This window comes from Caloenas nicobarica, chromosome 1 (assembly GCF_036013445.1).
Source record: "Caloenas nicobarica isolate bCalNic1 chromosome 1, bCalNic1.hap1, whole genome shotgun sequence".
NCBI classification, from domain to species: domain Eukaryota; kingdom Metazoa; phylum Chordata; class Aves; order Columbiformes; family Columbidae; genus Caloenas; species Caloenas nicobarica.
This window is the reverse complement of record NC_088245.1, coordinates 185,562,548-185,588,242: the sequence shown is the minus strand read 5'-3', so window position 1 is coordinate 185,588,242 and position 25,695 is coordinate 185,562,548. Positions and strand designations below refer to the sequence as shown.

General features: G+C 42.8%; 1 protein-coding gene across 6 annotated transcripts in view; it reads left to right on the top strand.

Moving 5' to 3' along the window:
* CAB39L (calcium binding protein 39 like) overlaps positions 1-24,535 on the top strand; it is a 65,205-nt gene extending 40,670 nt beyond the window's left edge. For all 6 annotated transcript variants that reach the window (XM_065641314.1, XM_065641325.1, XM_065641306.1 and 3 more), the window contains 6 exons: positions 2,883-3,001; positions 8,452-8,620; positions 12,146-12,205; positions 13,743-13,808; positions 14,483-14,626; positions 22,493-24,535. In XM_065641314.1, the coding sequence (XP_065497386.1) occupies positions 2,883-3,001; positions 8,452-8,620; positions 12,146-12,205; positions 13,743-13,808; positions 14,483-14,626; positions 22,493-22,672 (738 nt within the window). In that variant the 3' untranslated portion in view covers positions 22,673-24,535. The remainder of the gene's footprint in view (positions 1-2,882; positions 3,002-8,451; positions 8,621-12,145; positions 12,206-13,742; positions 13,809-14,482; positions 14,627-22,492) is intronic.
* Positions 24,536-25,695: the final 1,160 nt, after the last annotated feature.

Here is a 25,695-nt window from a genome sequence, read left to right as displayed (position 1 = left end):
TTTGAAGCATGGGAAAATGTTGTGCGAAGAAAACTGAAAAAATTGGGATGGTATAGTTGAGAGGAAAGGAGTTGAAAAAGTTGTTAAAAACTGAGAGCAGGTAGCAAGGCAAATTGGGTTGCTCCCACTTAATTCTTTAGATTAAAAAAAAAGAAAGGAATATATCTTTTTGCCAGCAGAAGGAGTAATGTTAATATATTTATTCATTATCTAGTCCATGGAAGTTCTTGACAGTTTTGTTGTTAAAGCCAAGAACTTAGGAGAAAACTACTAAGATAACTGAACTTGCTTATAAATAAGGAGAAGAGTTATGGTAGAAAATCTTGCAGTGATTTGGGATAAATAGAAAGCCTTTTAATTGGCCTTTGGCTGGCAGGGACTGGCAAGAAGCTTTGTTGCTGGCAGGTCATTATAGTGTTCTTGTGGTCCATGGTTCAGATGGGATAGTGGTCCCCAGGGACTGCTTTTGTGAGTCCTGTGATTTTTATTGGCTCCCAGGTGCTGGTGAATCATCACAAGTGCCTGAGCATCATATAGCAGTGAGAAATCCCCAGGAACCAAACTCCACTACTGAGGTCTGAACCTGACAGGTAGGGCAGGGCAGCCACTGAATTTAAAAATCAGGTCCCCGGAGAGATTATCTGATGCTCTCAGAGTCACCTCTTGTGGGAGTTAGTTTCTTGTGGAAGATTTCTCCCCTTATTGAAGTTATTTGTTTTTACTTTTCTTTCAATTTTGTAAATGCACGAAAGGAGGGAATGACGGGAGGTGTATGTTTACTTTTGCCTCATCTTCTCCCTACACCCAGTAAATCCAGGATCCAAGGGACAGATAGAATTATTTATTTATTATTCATTTTTGAAAATGTTGTTGGTGGAGTTCTCTCGCTCTTCCTCAGGTCTTGAGTTCAGGAGAATTTTTTTTTTTTTAATGCTAGAATTTCTTCAGATCCTTTCATTTGTCATCTCCCTGCCACCCCTGGTTGCTGTTAAATGTCCTAATTACACAGGAAAAAAAACCCCAATAACCCAACCCCCTAAAAATTTATTTATTTATTTATTTTTAAGAAAAAAAGGAGGTGGGGGGAAGATATTGTTAGCAAATACACCATGGAAGGGAAACTACTGCATTATTTTATTTGCCTGATTTTATTTGCACCGCTTTCTCTCTGTGCTGCCTTATCTTGTGCTTCAGTGGCCATATGTATTTCATTGTAAGGTAAAATCAAATTGCAGATCCAAATAACAGTAACGCAAAAGCATTCCATCAACTTTTATAGATGTCTGGTAGTGAGGGAAGTCTGCCTTGGTTCCCTCCTATCTGCCTCCATTCATTCCAGGAGAACCCAAAGAGACCAATTTCTCTGGCTGGTCTCTAGAAAATTTGATATACTTAGACATATATATATATCTCTTCTCTCTGCTATTTGCTATAATGCTGTAGTGCACCTCATATTAAGTAATTTATGTAAAATTTGGCATGGCAGAGAGGATCATGGAATTTTTTGGCTGTTTTCACCTCACCCTTTCAACAGCTCTTCTCCGTCTGCACTGGTTTTTGTCTTGGAGTAACTGCTGAAGCTGCTGAGGATCACAGGATTCCAGACATATGTTATGGGTGTTGTAAAGACAGGGGAGAATGGGATGACTTTATAAAGCATTAGCCTAATGAAAAAAATGTCTAAGGGTGAAAAGTGTTGCAGACAAAGGCAGATGGACTGGCCTGCTCTGATTTGGTTCTCCTATTTAATTCCCCGAGTCCCCGAGTATCCAAGCCAGCTGGGTTGGAACGAGTAGGAAAGCAGAATATTTTGTGTTTCTCAGCAGTGATTTATTTGTAGAGGTGAAACTAGGGAATTTCCCTCTGTGTGAAACTATCTGCTCCTTGGCTTCAAACATTCAGTAAGTTCTCTGCCAAGGAATGTTTGTCCTCTGAAGGCAGATCGATGAGCATGTACAGATTGTAAGTAACCTTTTGTTTTAGCTTGCCCTGTGCATAGTGACCCACTGTTGACTCAGTGCCTTGGTTACTGGTCATCAGTGCAATGGTCTCCCACCTCCATTAATTTCACACATCAGTTTGTCTCCTGTGGCTAGGGGAGAAAGTGGTGGGGGAGGAAGAGGATGTCTAATGCAAGATGTATTGGCAAACACTGTGGTTGAATAGAACATAGTTTGGAAAGACCTTCTGAAAAGTTGTTTGCACAGGGAAACATTTGAAGACAAAATGTGATTGTGCAGATGCATGTATACAGAAGAAAATTAGGACAAAGTGAAGGATCTTAGTTGTGACAAAAGCAGAGATGTGTGTGACCCAGCCTTTTTTATGAGTAGTAGTTATTTCATTCTTCATAGTGAAATAATGGGTGCAGTTTTAAATTTAAAACCGATTTTCAAAAATGCAATCAGACTTGGCATTGATTGCATTTGAATAACGAAAAGCTTTAGCTTAGTAAGTCTAGGCTGTGGGGCGGCGTACCTGGGACTAGCTTGACAGCTTAAATTTGGAGGCTGCTGGAGCAATAGTACACACTGCAAAATCCTGTTTGTCTCAGGGTAGTGGCTTGCTTTTTTGGTACTGTAATGTTGCTATTTAGATAGCCAGGGACTTGTTTGACAGAAAAAGGGGGATGCACATCTTCACTTCAAAAAAGAAAAGTGTAAATTGGGGGATCAGTAGCCTTCAGAGCCACCTGAGGGAGGAAGCCTTCTTGTGGTGTTGAAGACAACAGCAAGTATGAGGTGGTGAGACTGTGGAGAGCTCAAAAAAAAGAGACCGACTTGTTTTGTTTTCTATTTCATTTCCACTTTAAATAGAGATTACCACAACCGGTCTTTTGTTCATGTTTTTCCTGTTGAAGATATATTTTGCTTTTTTAACAGGGCAAAAAGGACGTTTCCCAGATATTTAACAACATCTTGAGAAGACAAATTGGCACACGCAGCCCTACTGTGGAATACATTAGTGCCCATCCACATATCCTATTCATGCTTCTAAAAGGGTGGGTGCTTTAATTTGATTTTTATTAAAGAGCGTTGCCTGGAACAGACTGGCAATGCAGTTGATCTGCTTCCTCACTTTTAGGTGTTTTTGTTGTCGTTTTGTTTGGTTGGTTGGTTTTTGTGTGTTTGTTTTTAATAAGAAGGATTTTCAGATTTTGTTCTAGATTTCTTATTTTGTTTCTTTCGTACTGACTTTCTTTCGACTTAACTGTATACTTTTCAATGACTGGATTATTTTAATTGGCCATTATTTCTTCACCACATTTCATGTTGGAGTAATTATGTGTGATTGTTTTTGACTGCTCCCCACATGATGTGTACTTCAGTTCTTGCCATACACTCTTGTGTAGCGTTGTTGACAACTGCTGAGTTTCATTTAGAGCTTTTTGCATTGCAGGAGTGACTTACAGCGATATCTGTAAATAAGTGGAGTCAAATGCTGGACCCACCATGTGGTAAAACAGGGAGAAGGAAAAATGCGTAAAAAGAGTAGTTGTGTCTGTGCAGCAGACTTCTCCAATGCTTGTAGCCACATGTGAATTTCAACTTTAAATTAATTCAGTGATGAACTCCACAACTTTCAGCTTTTTTTTTTTTTTTCTTTCTTTTAACCTTGGAGGGGGTCAGTGCTGAGCTATAAGCCGGTGATTCCCAAGGTGAGCTGGCTAAGGATGGGGAGCAGACTGCTGTGTGGAGAGGACATCAGCTGGAGTTGCATTGAGGAGTGCACAAGTGTTGGCCTAAAACTCATGAGGTTTCTTATCTCCTTCGCTTTTGACTAAAAGCACTTTCCATTCAGTGAGAAGCTTTGCTTTTCCAACCCTTGAAGTCTACTACTTTCTGCTCAGTTTCCTGTGGTTTTCCAAACCACACAAGCCAAAGAAGCCAAAGCTTTAGGATGTTGTTTATTTTTCCCTAAGGAAATGAGAATATATGTGATTGGGATTAAAGAACTGATGCAGAAACAAGTGCATTTATTAGCTGATCAGGATGAAACAATATGGACTCCTATAGTTGTATGGTCACACTAGTAACAACCATTCAAAAACATAAGCCTTTTAAACTAATGGTACTTAAGAGAATGATTTTTTTTTTTTAAGTGTCTGTCTTGCTTTTGAGGTTGAAGATTTGCATTTTTGCCATTTGCTCCACAGCCAGAATTAGGAAAATACTTAAACACCATCTAAGATTTGTGCAGGACAAGGCTGGAACCCCAAGGGTCCCCCCAGCCTCCCCCTTCTCCCAGGAGAGGGATTTGCACAGGAGTCCTCCAAAATAGTTATTTCCTTCAAAACTGGCCACATTCCAGCACAGCTTAGTAGGGGAAAAAAAAAAAAAAAGTAACCGAGAGAACTGGTCAAAACTAGGGATTTCAAGAACTGTGAGCCTGCGGTTGGCCGTGGTGGCAAAGCTCTTGGTTGCTGCGACAGGAGGAGGCCTGGACCTGCTGCCGTCCTTGCGGGCAGCCTGGCGGGGGGCCCAGGTGGGCAGCCGGGCTGAGCTGGGTCTTACTCTTACAAGTATGGCGATTTGTTGTGATTTAGCTTTAATTTTGAAACTCTTGACGTGTTTTGTGTTACTAAATGCCAGCTTCCTCAGAGAGGAAACCAGTAAGCTAGTTAAATGCATTTTGGTTTTGTTCGTTCGTTAAGACTCGCCATTTATATGAACCTCAAACTGGTTGTTTCAGAACAGTGATGATAATTCTTTCAGTTGTCGCTAACTTGTACAACTGTTTTCAATTTCATATATAGATACAATCATTTTCTTCCCTCTTCTCTGTCTTTGCTTTGGCGATCTCCTCCTCACTTTTTCACTCAATGTGCTTTTGCATGTTGCGCATGTATTGTTACCGTATGTCTGGGTTTTATTTAAAGCTAAAAAATATTTTTGGGTGATGTCCCAGATATTCTTTGGCATCTGTAACAACCAAGGATATTAAGATGATAGTGAAGATTTTTCGTTATGCATACATACTGCTGACAGACATTTTACTGTAGGTGATCAGAGCCACTGGATGTACTCAAATGTCACCGTTTAGGTGCTTTTTTGGAGATTGCTGCTGCATGCAGCAGCGTGTCTCTGTTAGTTGGTCCTCAGGCTCCTTGTTCTGGATTTCTTGGCTATCTCTCCACAGCACTGCACTGTATCAGAATTGCCATTTCTGGAGTTTCTCGTTAGGAAGTGCTGTTGAATTCATCAGCAGCAGTCCAGAAGACAGTCCTATCCAACCCTGACAGTGCCTGAGCAGCTGCCGCAGAACAGCGTAATGACATCAAACGCGATACTGCCTTACCTGCCCATGTCCTGCCGCCAGGGCTGTCTCAAAATAATACTTAAAATACATGCCGAAAGCAAGGGTAGGGCCCTGAACGTGCGGCTTGCTGCGTGCGGGCAGTACGCGGTGCTGGTGTGCCATCGGCCCTGAGACTGGGAAACACACACTTCATGTGTTAGACAGCACCACTTGAAAACGTGACTTGAGGATGAAGTTAAATGAAATATATGATATCAAAATCTGCTTAAAGGAAAGTGGGTTTATCTGGCTTGTATATGACATTATTTGAAGAGGAAAAAAAAAGATCAGCTATGGCTATAAAACAAACAGCCTGGGATTATTGTGAAGCCTCGTCATTGTTTTACTTGTATTGGATGCAAAATTCCCAACAGCACCAACAAAAGGTTGCTTTTTCATTGCATAACATGAGTGGGAAGGATCCTGAATCGGAGCTCCCGCCCAGTGTTTCCTGCCTAATCCTCCCGCAGCACTGCCAGCTTGAGATAACTGTTCTTACCTTTTAGGCTTCACTTTACTTGTTGGCTACTTCCTTCCAGCTTCCCAGCTTCAGAAAAACATAGAGCACATAGTTCACTACTTTTTTTTTTTTTTTTTCCTTCTTTTTGTTTTTTTTTGGTAGGTTAATTGACTTTCCTGCTGCATGAGGACTTGCTTTAATAGTATCTTGTTTTCTCTGTGTGCAGGCTTTGTGTATGAATAGGATTTCAGATTAATACAATGTTTGGTGCATATTATAGAGTAGTGGATATATTTGGGCCAGTTTTTTCTCCTGTGTCAGCATATTGCATTAACCTAGAAATAACTTTGGTCCTTCCTAATTTAAAATATTTTCCCTCTAGTACTGTGACTGTAGAGGACTTGAAGTGGCACTTGCATTGTTTCTCACAAGTGACAAATGTATAAGCTCCTTTGTGAATATATATCATGCCACATGCTGTCTAATGTACTCAGCCACTACCTCAATCTGTTTTGTGATTATCTCTTCGTATCACAGTGCAGTGAACATTTTAATGGTATATTGGCTAAAGTTGCAGAATTCCCCTTGAGTTTATCCAAGGATAAACTCCTTATCCAAGGATAAACTCAAGCTATAGAAGTTAGTGTAAAATCAGATCAGAATATAGCTGTTTGTCAAGACCTTGTGTCTCCCAGGCTCAGTGCCTTCCTGCGTCCTGCCTGTAATCCTTACGTTGTACCATCTTCCACACTAGCCACACAAGTATGATTCCCTTTGCGCTAGAGATATGCATCTCTGCTCTCAGTCTTGCCTCTTTCAGCCTCTACAATAAGTATTTAAAAATATTTCAAGTCCATTATTTCCATTTCTGGTTGTCCCTGGTAGTCAGTGTGTGGGAGTTTCTTTAGGTTGTAAGCTCATCCAGAGGCGTACTCTATATTTTTTTTTCTGCTGCAGGAGTACATCAGCATAGAGCACTAATTGCTCATTAGAAGTGATTTTGAACCACATCTTTATCATTCCTGCTTGGTGGCTTTGCCTGTAAGTGTGGGTGAGGAGAACATACCAGTTATGACCAGGCAGCCTGTAAACTTCTTCCAAGCATATTTCAGGAGCCAAACCCAACTTCCCTCACTTATGTTAACAGCTAAAGGTCCATAACCCACCTCCAGATAATGGGGTATTTGACTAAGAATGATTCTGTTGATGCTTGTGTTTTAAAAAGTTATTGTGCTGGAAACAATATAATTTGCTTTTATTCCAACCAAAATATTCTGTAGCCAACTATTTAATATTTTCCTGGCTGTGCTCCTAGGAGCAACTCCGCCTCTTTTTGCTTGAAAATTAGTATTCCTGTTAATGCCATTGAGGAGAGGTACGCCTCAGCGGAAAACGTCAGCGAATCTCCATTGTCTAGAGAGTTATAAATTCATATTTGCAAATGTTTCCCAAAAGGAAACAAATAAGGGCTTGAGTGCCTGCATTTCCTTGAGGGTGGTAAGTTTCATTTGCCTGTTTGGAATAGTAGTTCATTTTTCATTGAGACAGCTATTGTTGACATCAGGTTGAAGTATGCCGCTCTGGTATGCTCGCAAAACACTACCATTCTTTTAAATTGCAAGCTGGTGGTAAATTTGAGGGCCCACTCACTTATAGCACAGATGGCGTTTTGTGTTTTTCTTCTTCTTTTTTTTTTTTTGGCCTAGTGATAAGAATGAATTGTACAAAAGAAAAATGATGCTGATAAACTCTGGCTGATAATACACAGCTCTGATATAGTATGACCGGCTTATTGAAACAGAGCGTGCTTTCTGTCCCCCTGGACTTCACCACTTTGACATGACTGAAGATTGCTGGAAGAAGTTCATTTTAAGTCCTTCCTGACTGTTGGATTTCTTTCTTTTTTTTTTTTTTTTTTTTTAAATCGTGTTTCTAACAGTTTTGTTTCAGATTAATTTCAGCTTTAAAGTAATCAAGACTTTATAGAAATAGAAGATGATCTGAATCTCCTCCCCGCTCCCTCCCTTTCCAAGATGGAGCAGTGTGCTGGCTCCTGGCTATTGCATTACTTGTGCCATAACGGGATTGTAACTTGAGGAACGAATACTTGTCTCCTGAACAAAGTCATAGCCTCTGCAGAGGGGGGATTGAGCAGAATTCCACCTAAACTGCAGCAAAGATCTTTAGACCTGCGGAAAGCTTAATCCTGTGTAGACTGCCTGGATCAACTCTTCCTGTCTTCCTCAGTAGACACTAATATTCTAGAGCGACATTCTCTAGAAGGAGAGTAGGAGGTGATGGGTGGTCATGAGGTGTTACATATTTTCTTGGATAAACTGAAGAGCTCAGAATTAAATCTGAAAAGGGAGGTCGTTATACTGTATGGGCTTTGCTTTCTCATCAATCCAAAAGGGAGAAGGAGCTCTGCGGAAACATTACACACTCCCCACGGCCTTTCAGCAGAGAGGAGGTGCAGTGCACGTTCACACCAGGATGTGTTTTGGCTTGGGAAGACAAAGGTTTGCAATGGAAAGCACTGGCAGCCTTATCTGTGCGTCTGCTCCTTAGCTTTGTGTCGTGTCCCCGCTGGCACACGTCCTCCCTGTGCTACAAAGTTCCTCGTTGCTAGAAAAGTGCCTGCTTATCTTTGTTCTTCTAGGCTTTGATCTTCTCTGTTTCTTTTTATTCTTCAGATATGAATCCCCAAATATTGCCTTACGCTGTGGAATTATGCTGAGAGAGTGTATCCGGCATGAACCCTTGGCCAAAATCATACTTTTTTCGGAACAGTTCAGAGACTTTTTTAAATATGTGGAAATGTCAACATTTGATATAGCTTCTGATGCCTTTGCTACATTCAAGGTAAATTATTCAATGCCTGCGTCGTAGAGTTGTGTCAAAAATGTCACTCCATGGGTAGTTGCCACTGAATGTTTCATTGCCTTTAAACTGGGTGGCTTTTTTATTGTTCAGTAAAGGATATAATTAATCCTTGGTCCGTTTGTAACAGGATTCACAACAGTGATCAAGTCTGCAAAGAATCTCTAATTCAGTACAGATTTACATTTCACGAATGTTCTTCATCTTGATAACCCAAGGTCTTTTTTATGCAGCCCTTTAAAACTCAAATTAATCATGTATTATGTACAACTCTTGTAAAATGCATAACATTTTTCTCTCCTTACCTTCCTCTGGAGACAAAAGCACTACCCATCATAACCACAACCTGTAAATAGAAAGAATAATTTAAAATTAACTTTTAAAATCCTTTAATTTTTGCTGACCATTCTGAGTTTGGCAGTCAAGTTTAGACTAACGCCATGCCCACCAATTATTTTACAGCTTATTTGTATGCTTACTTTTGTGACCCATAGTTCAGTGTAAGGACCATACTGCTCTAAGTAGGAGAAAGCACTGCGTGGACTCTGTATGGAGTCCGAGTTGTATTAAAAATGAAGCTGGGTGAAGCTTGCCAAGTTTCTTGGAGTTTGTATGTGACCATTGTCTTTCCTGCAAAGTGCTAGTACAGTCTCTGAGCAAAATTTGGTGCCTATGAGTTTTATATGCAGGGAAGATTAATTTAGTTCTGTAAAATAATTTAAGAAATATGGAGAAAATTATTTTCAGGTAAAGACTCTTCTAAATATAGATGTAACTCCTTTTTTTTTTCTTCTTCTGTCGTTGGGTTCCTTGCTGTCATAGAAACAAGTTATTCATTCTTTCTTCTCAAAGCTAATTAGAAACATGATTAGATAGACCTTAGGAATAACTGGTAAGGAATGTTAGAATTCAGTTCAGCAATTCAATGCATACTTAAATCTGGCTTCTGTTTTTACTACCCTACTGAATGGGGTTAAGATTTGCATGATGGAATAACGTTTCATTTGTCAGTAATGAGCAGGATTGCTGGTTCAAACACTCTTTAATCAATAGCAGCATCTTCCACTTATTTTAAGTTGCACTGTCGTGATGTAAATGTGATGAAAGTGGAAGTAGCACAGAAACACAGACAAGTGAAAGTACAGTGTAGGACTGTATAAAAATGCTGCATAACTGAGATATTGAAATCTTCTGTCTCTGGCATTTTACCCTGTGCTCAGAAGAATATTTGCCTCTGGTCAGAAAAAGCGCTCCTGGACTCTGTTCCCAACTTGACAGAACAGATCTACATCTTTTCCCCAGGCCCTGCTTTGAGCACGACAGCAGATTGTGTTGGTGGTGATGGACAGTCTTCACCCCAACCAGGAGGCAGGATGGGGACAGGGGTCAGTTAAGTTGGGGCAAGGACCACAGACTGCTGCAACCCTCCCAAAAAAACCAGAGATTGATGTTGTTCACAGATCTACATCTGTGGAACTGACTTCTAACTCCTGTGAACCAAGTGTATTTTTAGCAGGATTTAAAAATAGGATTCCACATCCTCACATGCACTGGAAAGAGAGGAGTGTGAGGACAGTTCATCCTCAGACATAGGTCAGAAATCACCTTTTAAAATGCTTGGGGAAAAATCTAGAAACTGTATTTTTTTCTTTTAAAATTCCCTCTTAGCACCTGATACACGGTCAGGTCTGGAAATAAACCAGCTGCTCATCCTATCCCATCTCATTTCTCATTTGCCTGTTCCTCTGCATAGCTGGAACAGCAAGAACTGATGTGGAAGTCATTGAATCATAAAATATGGAGCTACCTAATTTCTAATACCATAGAAATAAGTGCTATGATTGCTCGCTGGCTGGATTACTGAACTAATGTTTTCAGTTCTGTCGCCCCCATGTTGTGTTTGTAGTGTTGCCACTGAGGTGTCTGGTTCAGAGCTGAAAACCTTGGATAGCCTGTGCATCACAGGAGGGCTCAATTAAATGTGCATTAAAGTCTGAGGATATTTATAGTAGGGAAGTATTGGAATTTTTGATGATCTGGAGATGTACTTCTTAATTAAATGCAGCCAGGTGTACTGCAGAGAGGAAACAGAGCTGTTAAAAATGCAGAGGAAAATGGCTTGTATTTAGAGATATAGTTGGCTGTGGAAGGTACAGGCAGCAGCTGGAAAGAGCGCTGATTGAATACTGCTGCTCTGTGCTCTCTCGTGATTTTCTATGAAAAACTCATTTTGGATTATATTCCATTTGTGCCCCCTATTGAAAAATGTCATACTTGTCTCCTAAGTGCCCTGCGTAAAAGCTCATGAATCATGTTTGTTGCACTCAGCCGTTTAAACCGCCATCACTGCAGTCCTGCTAAATACAGGAATGTATTAAAAACACGTACTGGATTTTATAGCACTCTGCTTTCCTCTTATAATTGATGGTAAAAATAAATTAAAGGATTAGTATGTAAAGGATTTCTTTTATTCGCGATGCTGTAGAGGACGTGTCTGTGCATCTGCTTCAACTGCTCATCAGCTTCAGTCTCTGATTGGGTTGGGAAACCAAGGACAAAAATTATTAAAAAGATAGCAGAAGCTGATTCGGTGAAAAAATACCAACTCGAATGGACTTCATCAGTCGTTCTTTGTGGTCAATGTTGTATTTTGAAAGAGGCAATAAGATAGAAATTAAACTTAAATGCCTCAAACTGGCCATTTCATAACTATTCATCCAATAAAGAGACTTGATTTCCTCTGGAGCTGAACATTTGCATCTCTGTCACTGAGCACCAGCATTCCTATTCTGTGGGAGAGGTTGCTTGAATTTAAATTTGAATTAGTTGACCTTTTAGCATGCGAGGCATCCCATCCAGCTGACTAAAAAGTCCGCTGCTGCTTGTTGTCAGCCCACCTTGGGCAGAAAAAGAGCTGCAGAAGGGATTCATCCCACCTGCCCTTTCTGGGGATGGAGTGGCTGTGAAGGGAGCCTGGGTGGCTGGCTTAGGTTGCTGCCTAACATTTAGGCTTTAAATAAATAAATGTATGTATAGAGTGGTTGAATTTGAGTCTGTCTTGTGTTCATTGGAGATGACCCATAGCAATTGATCCAACTTAGCACAATTTTCCAGCTGTGGAGTAGCATGTAGATCACTTTTGGCTTTGGGATCATAGCTGATCCCCCCATAAAGGGTTAATTTACTTTCTTCCTTTCCCACACCCCAGCTTATTGTAAGTACTGTGCACAATGACCTTAAGAAAAGGTGGGAGTGAAAAGGAATATAAAGAGCAAGTGTCTGAATGGTTTTATATTGATTCTGTGAGCATTCACTGAATTCTCCTTGAAATCCTAATAAAAGCACAATACAGCTTTGTTTATAAATGCTTTCTGTCTACAGAAATCACATTGTAAATACCTTCTAAAAGATGACCTGGTAAAAAAAGTACACTAAAATACATTCGAGAACCAAGGGACAATCAAATGAGCACAGTCTCTCAGGTAACCTTTCTCTGTTTTTCCCCAGGACCTGTTAACGCGACACAAATTGCTGGTAGCAGAATTTCTGGAACAGAATTATGATGCAGTAAGTGTAAAAGATAGAACAATTTTTTAAAAAATCTGTTCATGCTTAGCTGGGAAAAGTGAGCTTTCGATAGCAGAGGGCTTCATGCTTTGCATAAAATAGTCACATAGGACTGCAAAACGTTGCTTTTAGTAAAGTGTAGTGTTTGAAATACCCTCCCTGCACACACACAGGGGTATGTGCCAAGGTTTCAGGAGCATTCATAGTTTAAAAGCAGGTTTTGTTCCTCTCTGCATGCATCGCATCTCTTCATATGTGAATGGAACTGTCAACTTTGTATGTAAATAGATCATGGGGAAAAAGGTGTGCACATTTTTGAAGAGTTTTGTGATATTCCGGCACTGATAGGGCTATACCAGTGTGATATATATAATACTCTGAGACAGAGGAGAAAAAGTACTGGAAGAAGTTTTAGCATTACTGGAAATGACATATACCTGACAGGGGGACTAAGGTGCCAGTATTCTTCTTACCATCCTAAAGCAATTAGTCCCTTGGTTTCCTGCCATTTTTCACTTTGAAATTTTGGCTTAGTTTTGAACTAAATGTGGGTCAGAAAAAATCCCTTGGAATCAACTAAAGTTGGACTGATATGGATCATGGAGTTAGTCTTACAGGTTGTGTTCTCATGTTACCTGAAATGTTCTTTATTTAATTGCCAAAGTGAAAAGGCTAAAGACTATTTCTTTCATTCTAGAGTTACCAAGAAGGTTAACTAAAGATCAGACTTTTTTTTGCTGAGTCACAAATGGAGCTTAACTGGAGCAAAATTAGTGTCTCTGCTAATCTTTTCTCTTGGTACTGAAGCACTGGCATTGGAAGAGTCCCTGTTCTACCTTTGTTCAACAATTAAAATTTTAAGTATAAGTCGTGGAAGTGAGCATTGTTTAGATGATTCTTGGACAGCAGCGTTGGGTTTTTTGCTTGTTTGTTAGATGGTTTGAACATATCAGAGCCCTCTCACTCAGGCGTCTTGACCACAAGATTCCTTTGGCCTGATCCCACAAAAGCCAGCACGTGCTCGGCTCCCAGTCACCCTCGTTGGGCTTTAACGAGTGAAGGTGCTGAAGGCAGGTGGCACCTCACGGAAGGAGCTTTTGACGTACGCCAGTGTGGGAGGTCACCAGTTTGGGGTATTGCATTGAATCACAAAGCAAGTCGTGACCATGATATGAGTGAGTGGACGTTAACGTGCAGGACCCACGTGTCCTGGCAGCAGGTTCACCCCCTCGTAAGAGAAGGCTCTACAGGCACTGGCTTTACTTCTGTCCTAGTTGGCTCACACCAGCTCCTGATACATCCAGGCCATATGTGGTATCCCTCTCTGCAGTATTTGGAAGATAAGTGTTCCTGGGCATTAATTCACTGCGTGGTAACCAGCCAGGAAAAAAAGGCGATGAGAGCTGGAGCTGGCATTGCAGTGAGATGTTCGAGGGTGGCACTGCTGCAGCCTCTGCTGCTCCTCTGGCGTGGGAAGGGCCGGGAGGAGGAAGGATGGACATGAATCAGATACATTTATGTTTTCTTGTTACTCTAGATCTTTGAGGATTATGAAAAACTCCTTCATTCTGAGAATTACGTAACGAAGAGACAATCTTTGAAGGTAAAGTTTCTCAGCGCTTTCCTTCTAAATTTGAACTCCACGTTATGCACAATGTGAAGACGCATGTATGGCAACAGAGCAGCCACGTACTTTCTAAAAAAAACAAGTGCTTTGGGATGCTGCTCTTACAGTGCACAAGAGTTCACTGTGAATTTTCTTTCCTGGATCTCTGGTGAAGCATTGGGTCATTTCTGGGGAACAAGCACTATCATTTTTTTTTCTGGCCTCAAATCTGTACTTTGGTTCAGAACGTAGGTTAACCTGAACTTGAGAGTAACGCGATGGTCTGTCTGGTGCTGCTTGCTGCTACAGCACCAAGTCTGACATGACCTGCAGATGGGACCAGAGAGGTGTGTTAATGTAACATCCAAATGAAATGAAGGTGTCTTTGTGGGACAGCTGTGCTGCTCTTGCTTCTGTCCTGGGTGGCTCACGCCAGCTCCTGTTCCACCCAGCCCATATGTGGGATTCCTCTCTGTAGTATTTACAAGATCAGCATTACTGGGCACTAAGTAATTCACTGCATGATAACAAGTCTAGTTTCTTGGGTTTTTTTAAGTAGTGACATTGAAACCTCTTAGGCAAGCATCAAAATATGTTGGTGCTTTCTTTGCATTCAAAAATAATGTGGTAAACTGAAAAACCTGGGGGTTTTTTTGTAATTGTCTCTATAGCTGCTGGGCGAATTGATTCTGGACCGACACAACTTTGCCATCATGACAAAATACATCAGCAAACCAGAAAATCTCAAGCTGATGATGAACTTGCTGCGAGATAAAAGCCCCAACATTCAGTTTGAAGCATTCCATGTGTTCAAGGTTAGTATGAGCTGTAGAGATGGCAGACTTCTCATAAAAGTGTTTTTCAAGGTGGGCAAGAGAAAGCCCAGGAAAACAAAGAAGGCTGAAGGTTGGGATTTACAGTCACTTCCAGTGTTTGAGAATGTCTTAATTGAAAACCTTACTATCACTCAGCCTCTGATTTCTGTTTGCCTTCCTTCAGTTGAGGTCTAAAGCAGCATCATTTCGGTTTGTGCTGTGGGTAGTCACTCAAGTAGCTATGAGTTGGATGCTACAGGTAACAACATCTTAGCTTTTAGGTTGTATCCTCAGTACCTTCCCCCAACTCTTAGGTCATTTTCCCATGTGATTCTGGGTAAAGATTAAAAAAAAAAGTCTTAAGATTTCACATTAAGACTAAAAGTAGACGGTGCTAGTGCTGTGCATCAAGTGTGAACACAGTTTGGTTTTAAAGGTATTAGAAAGATTTGGTAAATCTGAGCTTGAAATTAGTTTAATCCTTCCATCCTTTGCAGTGATCATTAATGCAGTCTTAAACAATTACCAGACTGAACCAGTGTCTCTTTTTTCGTGATGATTAATAAGTGAAAAGTTTACCGTTTTCCTATCAAAAAAATCTCTGCTGTGGGGCAGAGGGTGAGTTGGATTGTTATTATGCAAAACTATTTTTAATTGGAAATGAACACATTAATTTCAAACTATGTAAATAGAGTTGTTAATGATTTTCAGAAAAGGAATACTAAGCCTGTTAGGATATCCTTCCCCAGGATAGTTAAGGAAGACACCTGATCACACCAAAAGGCATGCTATTGCGAAAAAGGTGACATCACCCCCCACAAATTCAGGTTGACTTGTTGAGTTTTGTACTTCTGCCATTTCTGATTTGTAAAAAAGCTTTCAGATCTTCAGTGCAGAGGCTTAGAGGATGTGCAACCTCTCCCCAAAGCTTTCCATTTCAAAAAAAAAGCTTCAAGGAGGATTAAAAAAAAAAATCTCCCTGAAATAAGCAGCTTGGTAAGCTGTTCCCTTGCTGACTTCCTCCGTAGTCAACTGAGCCACTGCAACTTCTACTCCTCCTTCTTATCAGGAGGTATGTGGCTCCAAGATAAGAGAGCAGTAGGCTCCAAACACTTGCAGCCTTTGCGATGTCTATGGAGGGAAGGGATCTCAGAGGACTGGGCTTTCTTAGCCACTCTGTGATTAAATGCCGAGTTTTTATGTATGAAACATTTGTTGCTGTTCCTGAACTAATGATAGGCATGGTCTAGGCCTTGGGAACAGCTGATTTTGCTTATTTTAAGAGACATTTGAAAGGATTTGGAATAACTTGAAAGGATTCCAGTGTGCAACCATGTCACATATTGCCATTGCTCCCATTCTGCCTTCCCATTCCTCTCTTCATTTCTTTTTCCAGTATGTTGCATCCCATTTGCAGTTAGAGTGGAGGTATTGTAGGCCTTTGGGTGCCCAGCAAAAAAGAACGTGTGGTGGTAATGTCATGTCTCTCCAGTTCAAGGAGCCAAACTCTGTCCTCAGGTACCAACCTCCATGAGATGACATTGTTTTTTTCACATGTGCAGGGTAGGTATAGGGTATGTTATAGAAATTTTCGTGGTGACTTAGCTTTGTAGAGTGGGTTAGAGAAGAGCACTTACTTCTGATTTCACTTTTTAAATTGAATTCTAACTTCGTGAGAACTACTAAAGGAAATCTTGGGTCATTTAAGAGAATGAAGGAAAACACTACTGCCTTGTTGTGGCCTGTTCTGCAATGCCCCCATGTCCTGTTTCTGGGTTAGGGTCCCTCAGCCCAGTTCTCTTGTCAGCTGTAATAATTCCATGCTAATGTAACTGGGAGAGGAATCTTGTCCTCAGCTTTTAATCTCATAAATTTTAAACTGTGCCTGCATTTTTAAATTGTGCTTGCAAAATACCTGTGCAGTCCTGGTTGAAATTACAGCAGACTAATGACAGTAATTTGAAATCAAAGGTCTGCTGAGAAGCAGATAGTTGCTGCTCTGTCTGAGCTGCCAAAAGATTTGGGTTTAAATTACCTGATTTAGATGTTTCACCAGTTAGACACATTTGAAATGAAAAAGTGCTTGTTTTGTAAGCGTCCAGATTCCAACACTCCCATGCCCCAGCTGACCCAAAAAAAGGCATGTGACTCCCACCTCCCTGAGGCAATTTCTAGCTGTTGAAGATTCGAAACTGTAAGACAGAGATGAAAATGATGAACACCTCTAGTGCAAAAATATTTTGCAGGAACATTTTGTGGCTGAAAATGCCAGTACCCATTCAGGCTCTGAGAACATTTCACTCATCCAGGGTGCTTTGGGTGGGAAACTGAAGACAGAGAGCCCACCTGCAGTGCCACCCTCCGTTCTCTGTTGAGGAGATGCTTGATCTTCCTTCTAGCTCCAGCTCCTTCTCTTCCTTTTGCCTGAGCAAAACGGAGCTTCTGCCTTGCAGCACCATCCTAAAGGCCTGTGGCTGCTTTGTGAAGCTGGATGTCCCAGACAATGCATACATGAGGATTAGCCAGTATTTAATCATTAGGAAAGGCTGGCACACCTCACCCCTTTCCTCCTCCTCCATAAATAATCCAATGTGGTCACCTAGAGCTGTAGGCTTCCGCAGCCACCAGTTCTTCTCTGCACTGATTTCAGTGGAGAGGTCTCAGGCTTGAGCATGCACGCTTTGGGGACCGAATGTTGGGAAGGGCTCTCCAGCTCCTGTGACGGATTTGCGACAGTTATTAGTGGAGGCTGCTTTGAGTTTGCCAAAGTTTTCAGACATACGTGAACGTGGTGCAGGTATTCCTTTAACCCTCCGCGTTTAGAAATAAAGGCTAATAACCAGCTCTCTTGGCTTTCACATAAACAATGAGATTATTTTGAGGAAAACATCCCGTAGCGGTGAATTGGGATTATGCAACTTTCTTGTTCTTAAGCAGACATTTAGCAAGATATATTTTACTGCTTAAATCTAAAAATATAATGGGTACACTGTGTTTTGTGACCTTAGTTTCATTTTTCCATGCTCTTTCGTGCACATTACAGAGCTACCTCCTGCAGCTTGCTCTGCAAATGGTCTCACATAATTGGACCGTACTGACAGTTTCCTCTTCGTATGAAGCTGAAACCACGTTTGTGGGGATGTGTCCTCTATGTTTCTTAGGTGGAGAGTTTAAAGGGCAAAAAGTGTTACGTGAAGCATTGTACTGTAAGCAACATGAAGCATAAGGCACTTCTGTGTGCAGTTTCCTGACACAGTAAGATTGTGCGTGACCCCAGAGTAAGTCTTAAAATACCCAGTCCAGGGTATCCAACCTCTGTAATCGCTTTTGCTCTGCTGTAGTCCCAGAGGGTGGTGATGCCTCATTATTAATTGCAAGGAAACGAGGTCAGATTCTCTAATCAAGTGATTTTGGTATTTGTTTGAAGAAGTCTGGTGTATGACTTTTAGTGGAGAAAAGAGCAACATTTCCACTCTGGACAACTTTTGAAGCTTCAGAGCTGATTTTCTTTCCAGGCCTTTTGCAGATATTCACAAAACGGAACTGTGCTGAAGCAGCTATTTTTAGACTTGGAATTTTAACATGAGTACTGCCTTTATTTTGGTCTCTGTCTCTCTCATATATCTGACTTAAGTGCTCTAGAACATGCGACCTTTCATAAAAAAAACATGGGTGAAACGAGATTTTCTGTGAAGTGTTTTAGCTTCAGTTGAACTTCGTTATAGTAGAAATGTTCCAGATAGCATGAATGATGATTTCTGTTTTCAGGGATTTGCCTCCTCCTCTATGACAATACAGAGTTCTGAATAAGGGGGGCGCTTTTAAAAGTAAAGTCTTATGGTGGTCCTAATCCTGGCCTTTGTGAAGCTGATTAGTTGATAACTGGCAGAATTGATTCTGTTTGCTTAGCTGAAGTATTGAATAACATTTCAGGAATTTTCTGGTCCTTGAACATTCTCTCTTTACGAGTCCCTGTTGACACTGAGCAAGACTGGCAGTCAAGATGATCTTTGTTTGAATGCTCAGTTTATCAGTTTTGCAAGGGGAAGATTATAATCTATAAATAATCAAGCTTGAAGATAAACAGGATGTGATGTTTTCTATTAAACCGAGTTCTTTAATTTTTTGCTAGGGTAATGTCAGTTGTAGGACCAATATGAAATGCTGGTATTTACTAGGTTTACCACTAAAACCTTCCAGTTCTGTCTCCAGGCCAGATAACTCTTACAAGAAGAATGATTTAGATTTATTCATTTGAGAGTCAGCCTTCAGCTATCTTTATAAGGAGGCCTAATATTAATTGACGGAAGATGTTCAGCACTTCAAGGCCAGGCCTTCTTTAATGGATCACATTTGCACTGTAATCAGATTATTTCTGAAAATGTGGGTCCTGCCACTGTGCTTGATGATTTTCTTCTCTTGGTCACAAAGGGGGAACTGAACTTCAAAATTAAAAACTTTTAATGAAGATCTGTAACAGTTACTTTCCTCATCCCTGCCTGTAGGCTTACATACTGCTTATTTCAAAGGAAGCTTGTCCAGGCTACTTAGGGCTTAACCGTGGTCCAAATCCTGGAAGTATCCAGCCTCAATCAGCGTGATGACCTGCTGTAGGTCAGCACATGGGGACATGCATCGTGGGGCTGCTCGAGCCAAGAGCATCAACCGCCGCAGTCTCAGACCGAGCAAAACATCTGTACACACGAGATTTCAAGATTCGTATTCCTTAGATAAGGCACAGACCGGCAGCTGTAAAGTACATTCGGTGGTGATTTACATCCCCAAACCCTTGATTTCTCATACAGGGAATCAATGCATCAATAGCAGCATCTCAAAGTTATTTGCAAGGGGAGGGATATTGCTTTGAGATGCTGCAGGCAGCGAGAGGGCAATCAGCTATTGACAGTCCATCAAGTGTAGTGACAGCTTGGGCTGTCTGACCCACTGATTGACAGACGTCTCCCTGGTAAGATGTTGTGCTTGAGTGCTTGGACCATCGCGCAGCAAAGCTGTTATTTTAGAGGGGCTGCTCTGAAGGGACCCTTGGGAGTTGGGGCTACTGCTGAGAAGTTTTAGGTAGCAAGGAGGCATAAAAAGAAATTATTTGAGATTATAGCTCAGGGTGATCAGAGGAAGGCAATATGGAGGCCTGTGCAAAGAGAGTGTGAATAACTGTGTGTATTATACTGTCACAGGGACCATGGGCCTGGCCACTAAATCAAGAAAAACTTTGTAAAAGACTTTGGGCCTGGACAGGGAGCATTCACTGAATTACGGAATCACAGAATGACTGGGGTTGGAAGAGACCTCTGGAGATCATCTTGTCCAACCCACCTGCTAAAGCAGGTTCACCAGAGCAGGAGACTCCACAACCAATCTGGGCAGCCTGTTTCAGTGCTCTGGCACCCTCAAAGTAAAGAAGATTTTCCCCTCTCAGCCTTCTCCAGGCTGAACAGACCCAGCTCTCTCAGTCTCTCCCCGTAAGAACGGTGCTTTAGGCCCCTCATCATCTTTGTAGCCACTGCTGCACTCCCTCCAGTTATTCCTTGTCCTTCTTAAACTGGGGAGCCCAGAACTGGACACAGTACTCCAGATGTGACCTCAGCAGGGCAGAGTAGAGAGGGAGGACAACCTCCCTCAACCTACTGGTCACACTTTTCTTAATGCACCCCAGGATACCATTGGCCTTCTTGGCCACAAGGGCACATTGTTGACTCATGGTCAACCTGTTGTTGACCAGAACTCCCAAGTCCTTCTCTGCAGTGCTGCTTTCCAGCAGGTCCACCACTAACCTGTACTGGTGCCTGGGGTTATTCCTCCCCAAGTGCAGGACCCTACACTTGCCCTTGTTAAACTTCATCAGGTTCTTCTCTGCCTAGTCCTCCAGCCTGTCCAGGTTTTGCTGGATGGCAGCACGGCCTTCTGGTGTGTCAGCCCTTCCTCCCAGTTTGGTGTCATCAGTAAACTCGCTGAGGGTGCACTCAGTCTCTTCATCCAGGTCATTGATGAACAGGTCGAACAGGACTGTACCTAACACTGACCCCTGGGGAACCCCACTAACTTCAGGCCTTCAACCAGACTCTGCACCATTGATCACAACCCTCTGAGCTCTGCCATCCAGCTGGTTCACCCAGCACGGGAGAGGTTGTAGCTCTTTCCCCAAGGCAGAGGGAAAAGTACCTTGAAGCAGAGACTCCTAGGAGCGACCTGAGGAGGTGGGATCCAGAGGAGACAAAAGCACAGGCAGGGATAAGGTTTTTTTGGCCTCAGAATGACAGGGTTTAAGAGTAGATGCTTTGCCTCACCTTTGTGGAATTAAAAAAAAATAGTCTTACCTCCCTGTCTGGGCAGAAGTACTTAGTGTGGCACTGTTGATGTGTGCAGAACCCCATTCCTCCCACACATTCCCCACGTGTGGCATTTTCCACAGCACTCATCTAAAATCTCCTAATTGGGAGGTACAAAACCTAGTGCTGGGTCCAGTCTGAATCTTCTCCCGGGCTTTACTGGGTGTTGTTTCTGGGGGCAAGGGGCTGTAACTCAGCCCCCCAGGACAGCGCGCTTGTGTTCCTCGTCACATCACACAGCACCTGCCTGTGCGGCTGGACATGACCCAGGTTCTCACGTGGGCACAATCTCAGTAGAGATAAACGAACCTGCAAAGAGCCGCAAGTCTGGAGACAGCGGCTCTGGGGCTGGGCAAGTGGTGGTGCCGCCTGTGCTGGGCCTGACAACGTGCCATTCTGTTCAGTCAGCAGATGTTTGTTTTCATTCTGGTTTGGACAGGCTTGGAGGAAAACTGGACATTTTCCAGTTCTGTCCATCCTTAATTTCTTCTCATCGGGTAGAGAATAACTCAAGTTATTTATGTTGTTGCACAAGTGCTCGGGCGGTGTTTTGTTGACCAGCCATGGTAACCTCGGTGCGAGCCAGATGTGGGAGCTCCTCCCGGGGTGGCCAGGGGCGTGCTGCACCCGTGTTCCCCCCACCCCATCTGTCCCCCATGGCTGATGCCCGCAGAACCCGCATCTCCGTGGCATCCTGAGGTCCCTGGGAAGAGCTTGTCACCGCTGGCCTTTACAACCGGCCTTAAGTTTCCTGTCATCAGCCAGCGCAGAAGGCAGAGAAAATGTTAAATAAACAGCGTCGTGGCGTAGAGGATCGTGTTCAGAGCTGGAAAACCCTGCGGCTTTAAGTTTTACAGGAGGAAAAGGCACCACGTGGCCAGGTTAATCCCTAAAAACTACTATTTGAGAAGACCAGTAAGCCCACGGTGCTGGTCTTCTCGAACATCACCTCCCTGCATGGCCACCCTCCTCTGCTCGGCGAGGGCAGCGCAGGCGCCGGGAGCACTGCGGCGTTCCTGCTCCTGCTGCTGGAAATTTCCACGCTCCCGTGAATGGATTAGGCAGAGGGAAGTGGAGCCTCTGACATATTTTTCCAAACCAAAACAAAGCTGGCAAGTCTAATTTTAGGCCTGGTTTAGTATGGAAATGATATCAATAGTGACACAAAGCTTTTCCGTTCTCCTGATAATTAATTTCTGTGTATTCAAGTCTTGCATGTGGAAGAGGCTGAGAATTGATAGCTTGCTCTCAACAGCTGGGTTTACAATCAAACGCTTTATCAACAAAGAGCAAAATTAAAGGGAAGCGATACCACACGCAGGCGTAGCTTTGCTTCAGCTTGCTGTTGAGCCAACATGTTGTTAACTCCTCTCTCTGCCTTGGGACAAGGTGTGTAGTGGCAGAGTATCTGCCTGGCAGCCTTCAGATGCCTTCTTAAAAAATAACTTAGGGTGATATTGTGACTGATGTGTCTCTCTCTCTCTGTGTCTCACTATGTCTGGTTTTGTTTGCGTGTTAGGTTTTTGTGGCCAGTCCAAACAAAACACAGCCTATTGTGGAGATCCTCTTGAAAAACCAACCCAAGCTAATTGAGTTTCTGAGTAATTTCCAGAAAGAGAGGACGGATGATGAGCAATTCACTGATGAGAAGAACTACCTGATTAAGCAAATCCGAGACTTGAAAAAGCCAACAGCATGAAGAACTACTCTCGTTTTCCACTGTAGGTGTTAATCTCATTTGTTAAGTTTCTCTGTGTCCATTAAATACCACAATAGTGCTTGAGAAGGCACAGCAGGTGCCTGGGTTTTGTTTTGTCTTTGTTCCTAGATGTCAAGAGTGGAGGGGTTTTACATGAAAACTAAAAGAAAAAAAAACAACAAACAAAACAAAACAAAAAACCCACCACAAAAATCTAGAATAATATATTCTTTTTAATCAAGACTAATTATTTATGTCAATTTAGAATCTCTCTGTAATAGAAGCTGGTTTGACTGCTCAAGAAGAATGAACCTCTTTGCTTCACTTTATCAGCAAACTCAAGCTGTTGGTGTGTCCACAGAGTTGGTCTTCTGGGGACTGTAATGTTGTTCCTTTGCACCTGTAATTGTGACTTTGTTCTAGCGCCGCACACACACAAGACTGTGAAAGAGTACGTTTGTCTCTGGAGTTAGCTGCACTTACAGATCAAATTTTTTAGTCAAAGCAGTGGGAGATGAAAAAGCAGTATACATTTTTGCTTTATTTTTGTTTTCTTTCATCTTTAAGCTTCCTTTTCCCCTAGATCAGAGGTTTTCTATTCAGTGCTAGGAAACGGATGAAGACATCAGCCAGGTGAGCTGCTGCTGTCTGCCTCTGCCTTGTGGTAGAACACAGGCTGTTCCCACCAGCTCCCAAGCAGACTGATGAGGAGCAGCCCCAGGTACGCGGTGCCCGCATACCCCTCAGTGGGGAGAATGCAAGACCAACCCCCCTCCATCAAGGCCCTTGCTGTATCGCTAACAAAGTGATCCTGCACCTACTAAAATCAGCAAGAAGTCTGTCCCCAGTTTCAGTGGGAGTGACATTGGGTGGTGGCTGAATCGTGCCAAGAGCTGAGCCCCAGTGCAGGAGGAGGGTCCTCAGCATCTTCCCATCTGGATTTAAATCCTGCCTGTGTGAGGTGGGGTTGAGCCAAGTTCAGTAAGGGGACGCTGGAATGTCTGAGAAGCCTGTGGTCCCCGAGTCTGCAGGTCCGCTCAAAGCTGAGAGTGTTTATCGCACACCTAAGCCAAGTGTGGGAGCCCATTTAGCAGCCTCAGGCACCAAAGGCTACTTGTAGTCTGGCATTTTCTGTCCTTAGAATCATATAATAGTTTGGGTTGGAAGGGACCTTCAAAGGTCGCCTAGTCCAACCCCCCTGCAATGAGCAGGGACATCTGCAACTAGATCAGGTTGCTCAGAGCCCCGTCCAGCCTGGCCTGGGATGTCTCCAGGGATGGGGCATCCACCACCTCTCTGGGTAACCTGGGCCAGTGTTTCACCACCCTCAGTGTAAAAAATGGTCCCGATGTGAATTCAGGTTCTGTGTTTAAATTGCAGAAGGGGAATCATTGCACTCTTAATGTTTTAAGTTTAATAAGCTCTGTAGTCCAGACAGTGTTTCCCAGGTGTGTTCAAAGAGTTCTTGGGGTCTCTCATTTTCTAGTGGGAAATTAAAATGTTATTCTGATGCTTTATTAGGAAGTGAAGTTTGAGAGTAGGGAGTGGAAATTTCTTGAATTTTCTGGACAGCCTAAGTTCTGAGTTTTTCTATTTGTTGTAAGACAGTTATCTAGCTAAATCTCTAGCTAATGCTTCAGTTAAAAAGGTGACGATGAATTGTAAAAACAGAACAAGACTTTTTCCTTCATAAAACTGTTGTATATTGGAGTGAGTGATACTTTAACTTATGTGTTTTAGAAAAGGGATGAAACAGAACAGATTGTGGACTCTTGTGGGTTTTTTTTCAAATGTCAGATACACACAACAAATGTACATCTTAGTTGCCTGGAATTAAAAAAAAATAAATATATATATATTTACAAGCTATTAAAGGCATGACTACTGATCACCTTTTATTTCTATCTCTTTTTTTTTTTTTTTTTCCCCTTGCCTTTCTGGATAGCCAGACTGCACAGTGCTAAATTCTCTCTCTCCTTTGCCAGCCCGTGTCAGCAGATGGGGAGGGAGAGATGAGCGCTGTCTTCAAGCTGATGCGCTCTGCCAGCATCGCGTCTGCCGTGCTGGCTGCCGGGGGCCTGCCAAACCCAAACCGGGCTGCAGTTTGGCTTACAGCCCAATCGCCACCTTCACCCCCAGCTCCTGGGGAGCGCTCAGTGTCTGCAGGAGCTCGTGGGTCAATAAAGGACCATGTCCAGAACCGCGGTCCGCAGAGCTGGTCGTTTTAAGTCTGATCCTCGGAGATTTGGAGCCTGAAAGCGAAGGGCGCTTGGCTGTGCTGGGAGCTCCTGGGGTGGGGCTGTCTCCAGGGCTGGATTAACACGGAGATTAACACGTGGCCATTGCCTCAGCCCCTGGAGTCACAACAGAACATGGGGCTTCCAGCCCAGGCTTGGAAAAAGTGTCTAAGGGTGTGTTGCTGGGGAGAGGCTGCCCTGGACGTTGGGAGTGTCACCCATGCGGACGTGCCCAGCGCATCGGTGCTGTGAGCCGCTCTGGTCTGCACACAGAAGTGCCGTTGAAGACGTCAAACCCGGGGTGTAACAGGAGGAGCGAGGTGACACCCACACCCCGGTGTTTGCGCGGGCAGAGCTGTGGGATGCCAGCAGGGAGCAGAGCGCCGGGCCCCATCCCGGCATGGGCAGCCTTTCCCAGCGCCAGCAGCCGTCCGACAGCAGGAGTAAGTGGTACGGAGGGCTTGTGAAAAAGGGATGTGTATGACTTGCGTCTGCGAGAGAGGGAAAAACGAGTGATTTTACAGTAAAACGATGTGCCAGGCCCCTTGCAGCTTGTCATACAAGAAGCCAGTCCTGAAGTAAAAATTGCCAACGCACCTCAAATAACTGAGTCTTTCCCAAGCTGAGCTTGCTTAGCTATCTGAAAGAAGAAAAAGCAAAAGAAATGGTGCAGATGAAATTAAGCACCATAATAATAGTTCACAGCAGGTGGGGACACATCCCTAATTAAACGAAAATGAGGTCTTTTCTAGTGCAACTTTCGAGTAACAATAGAACTTTCAATTT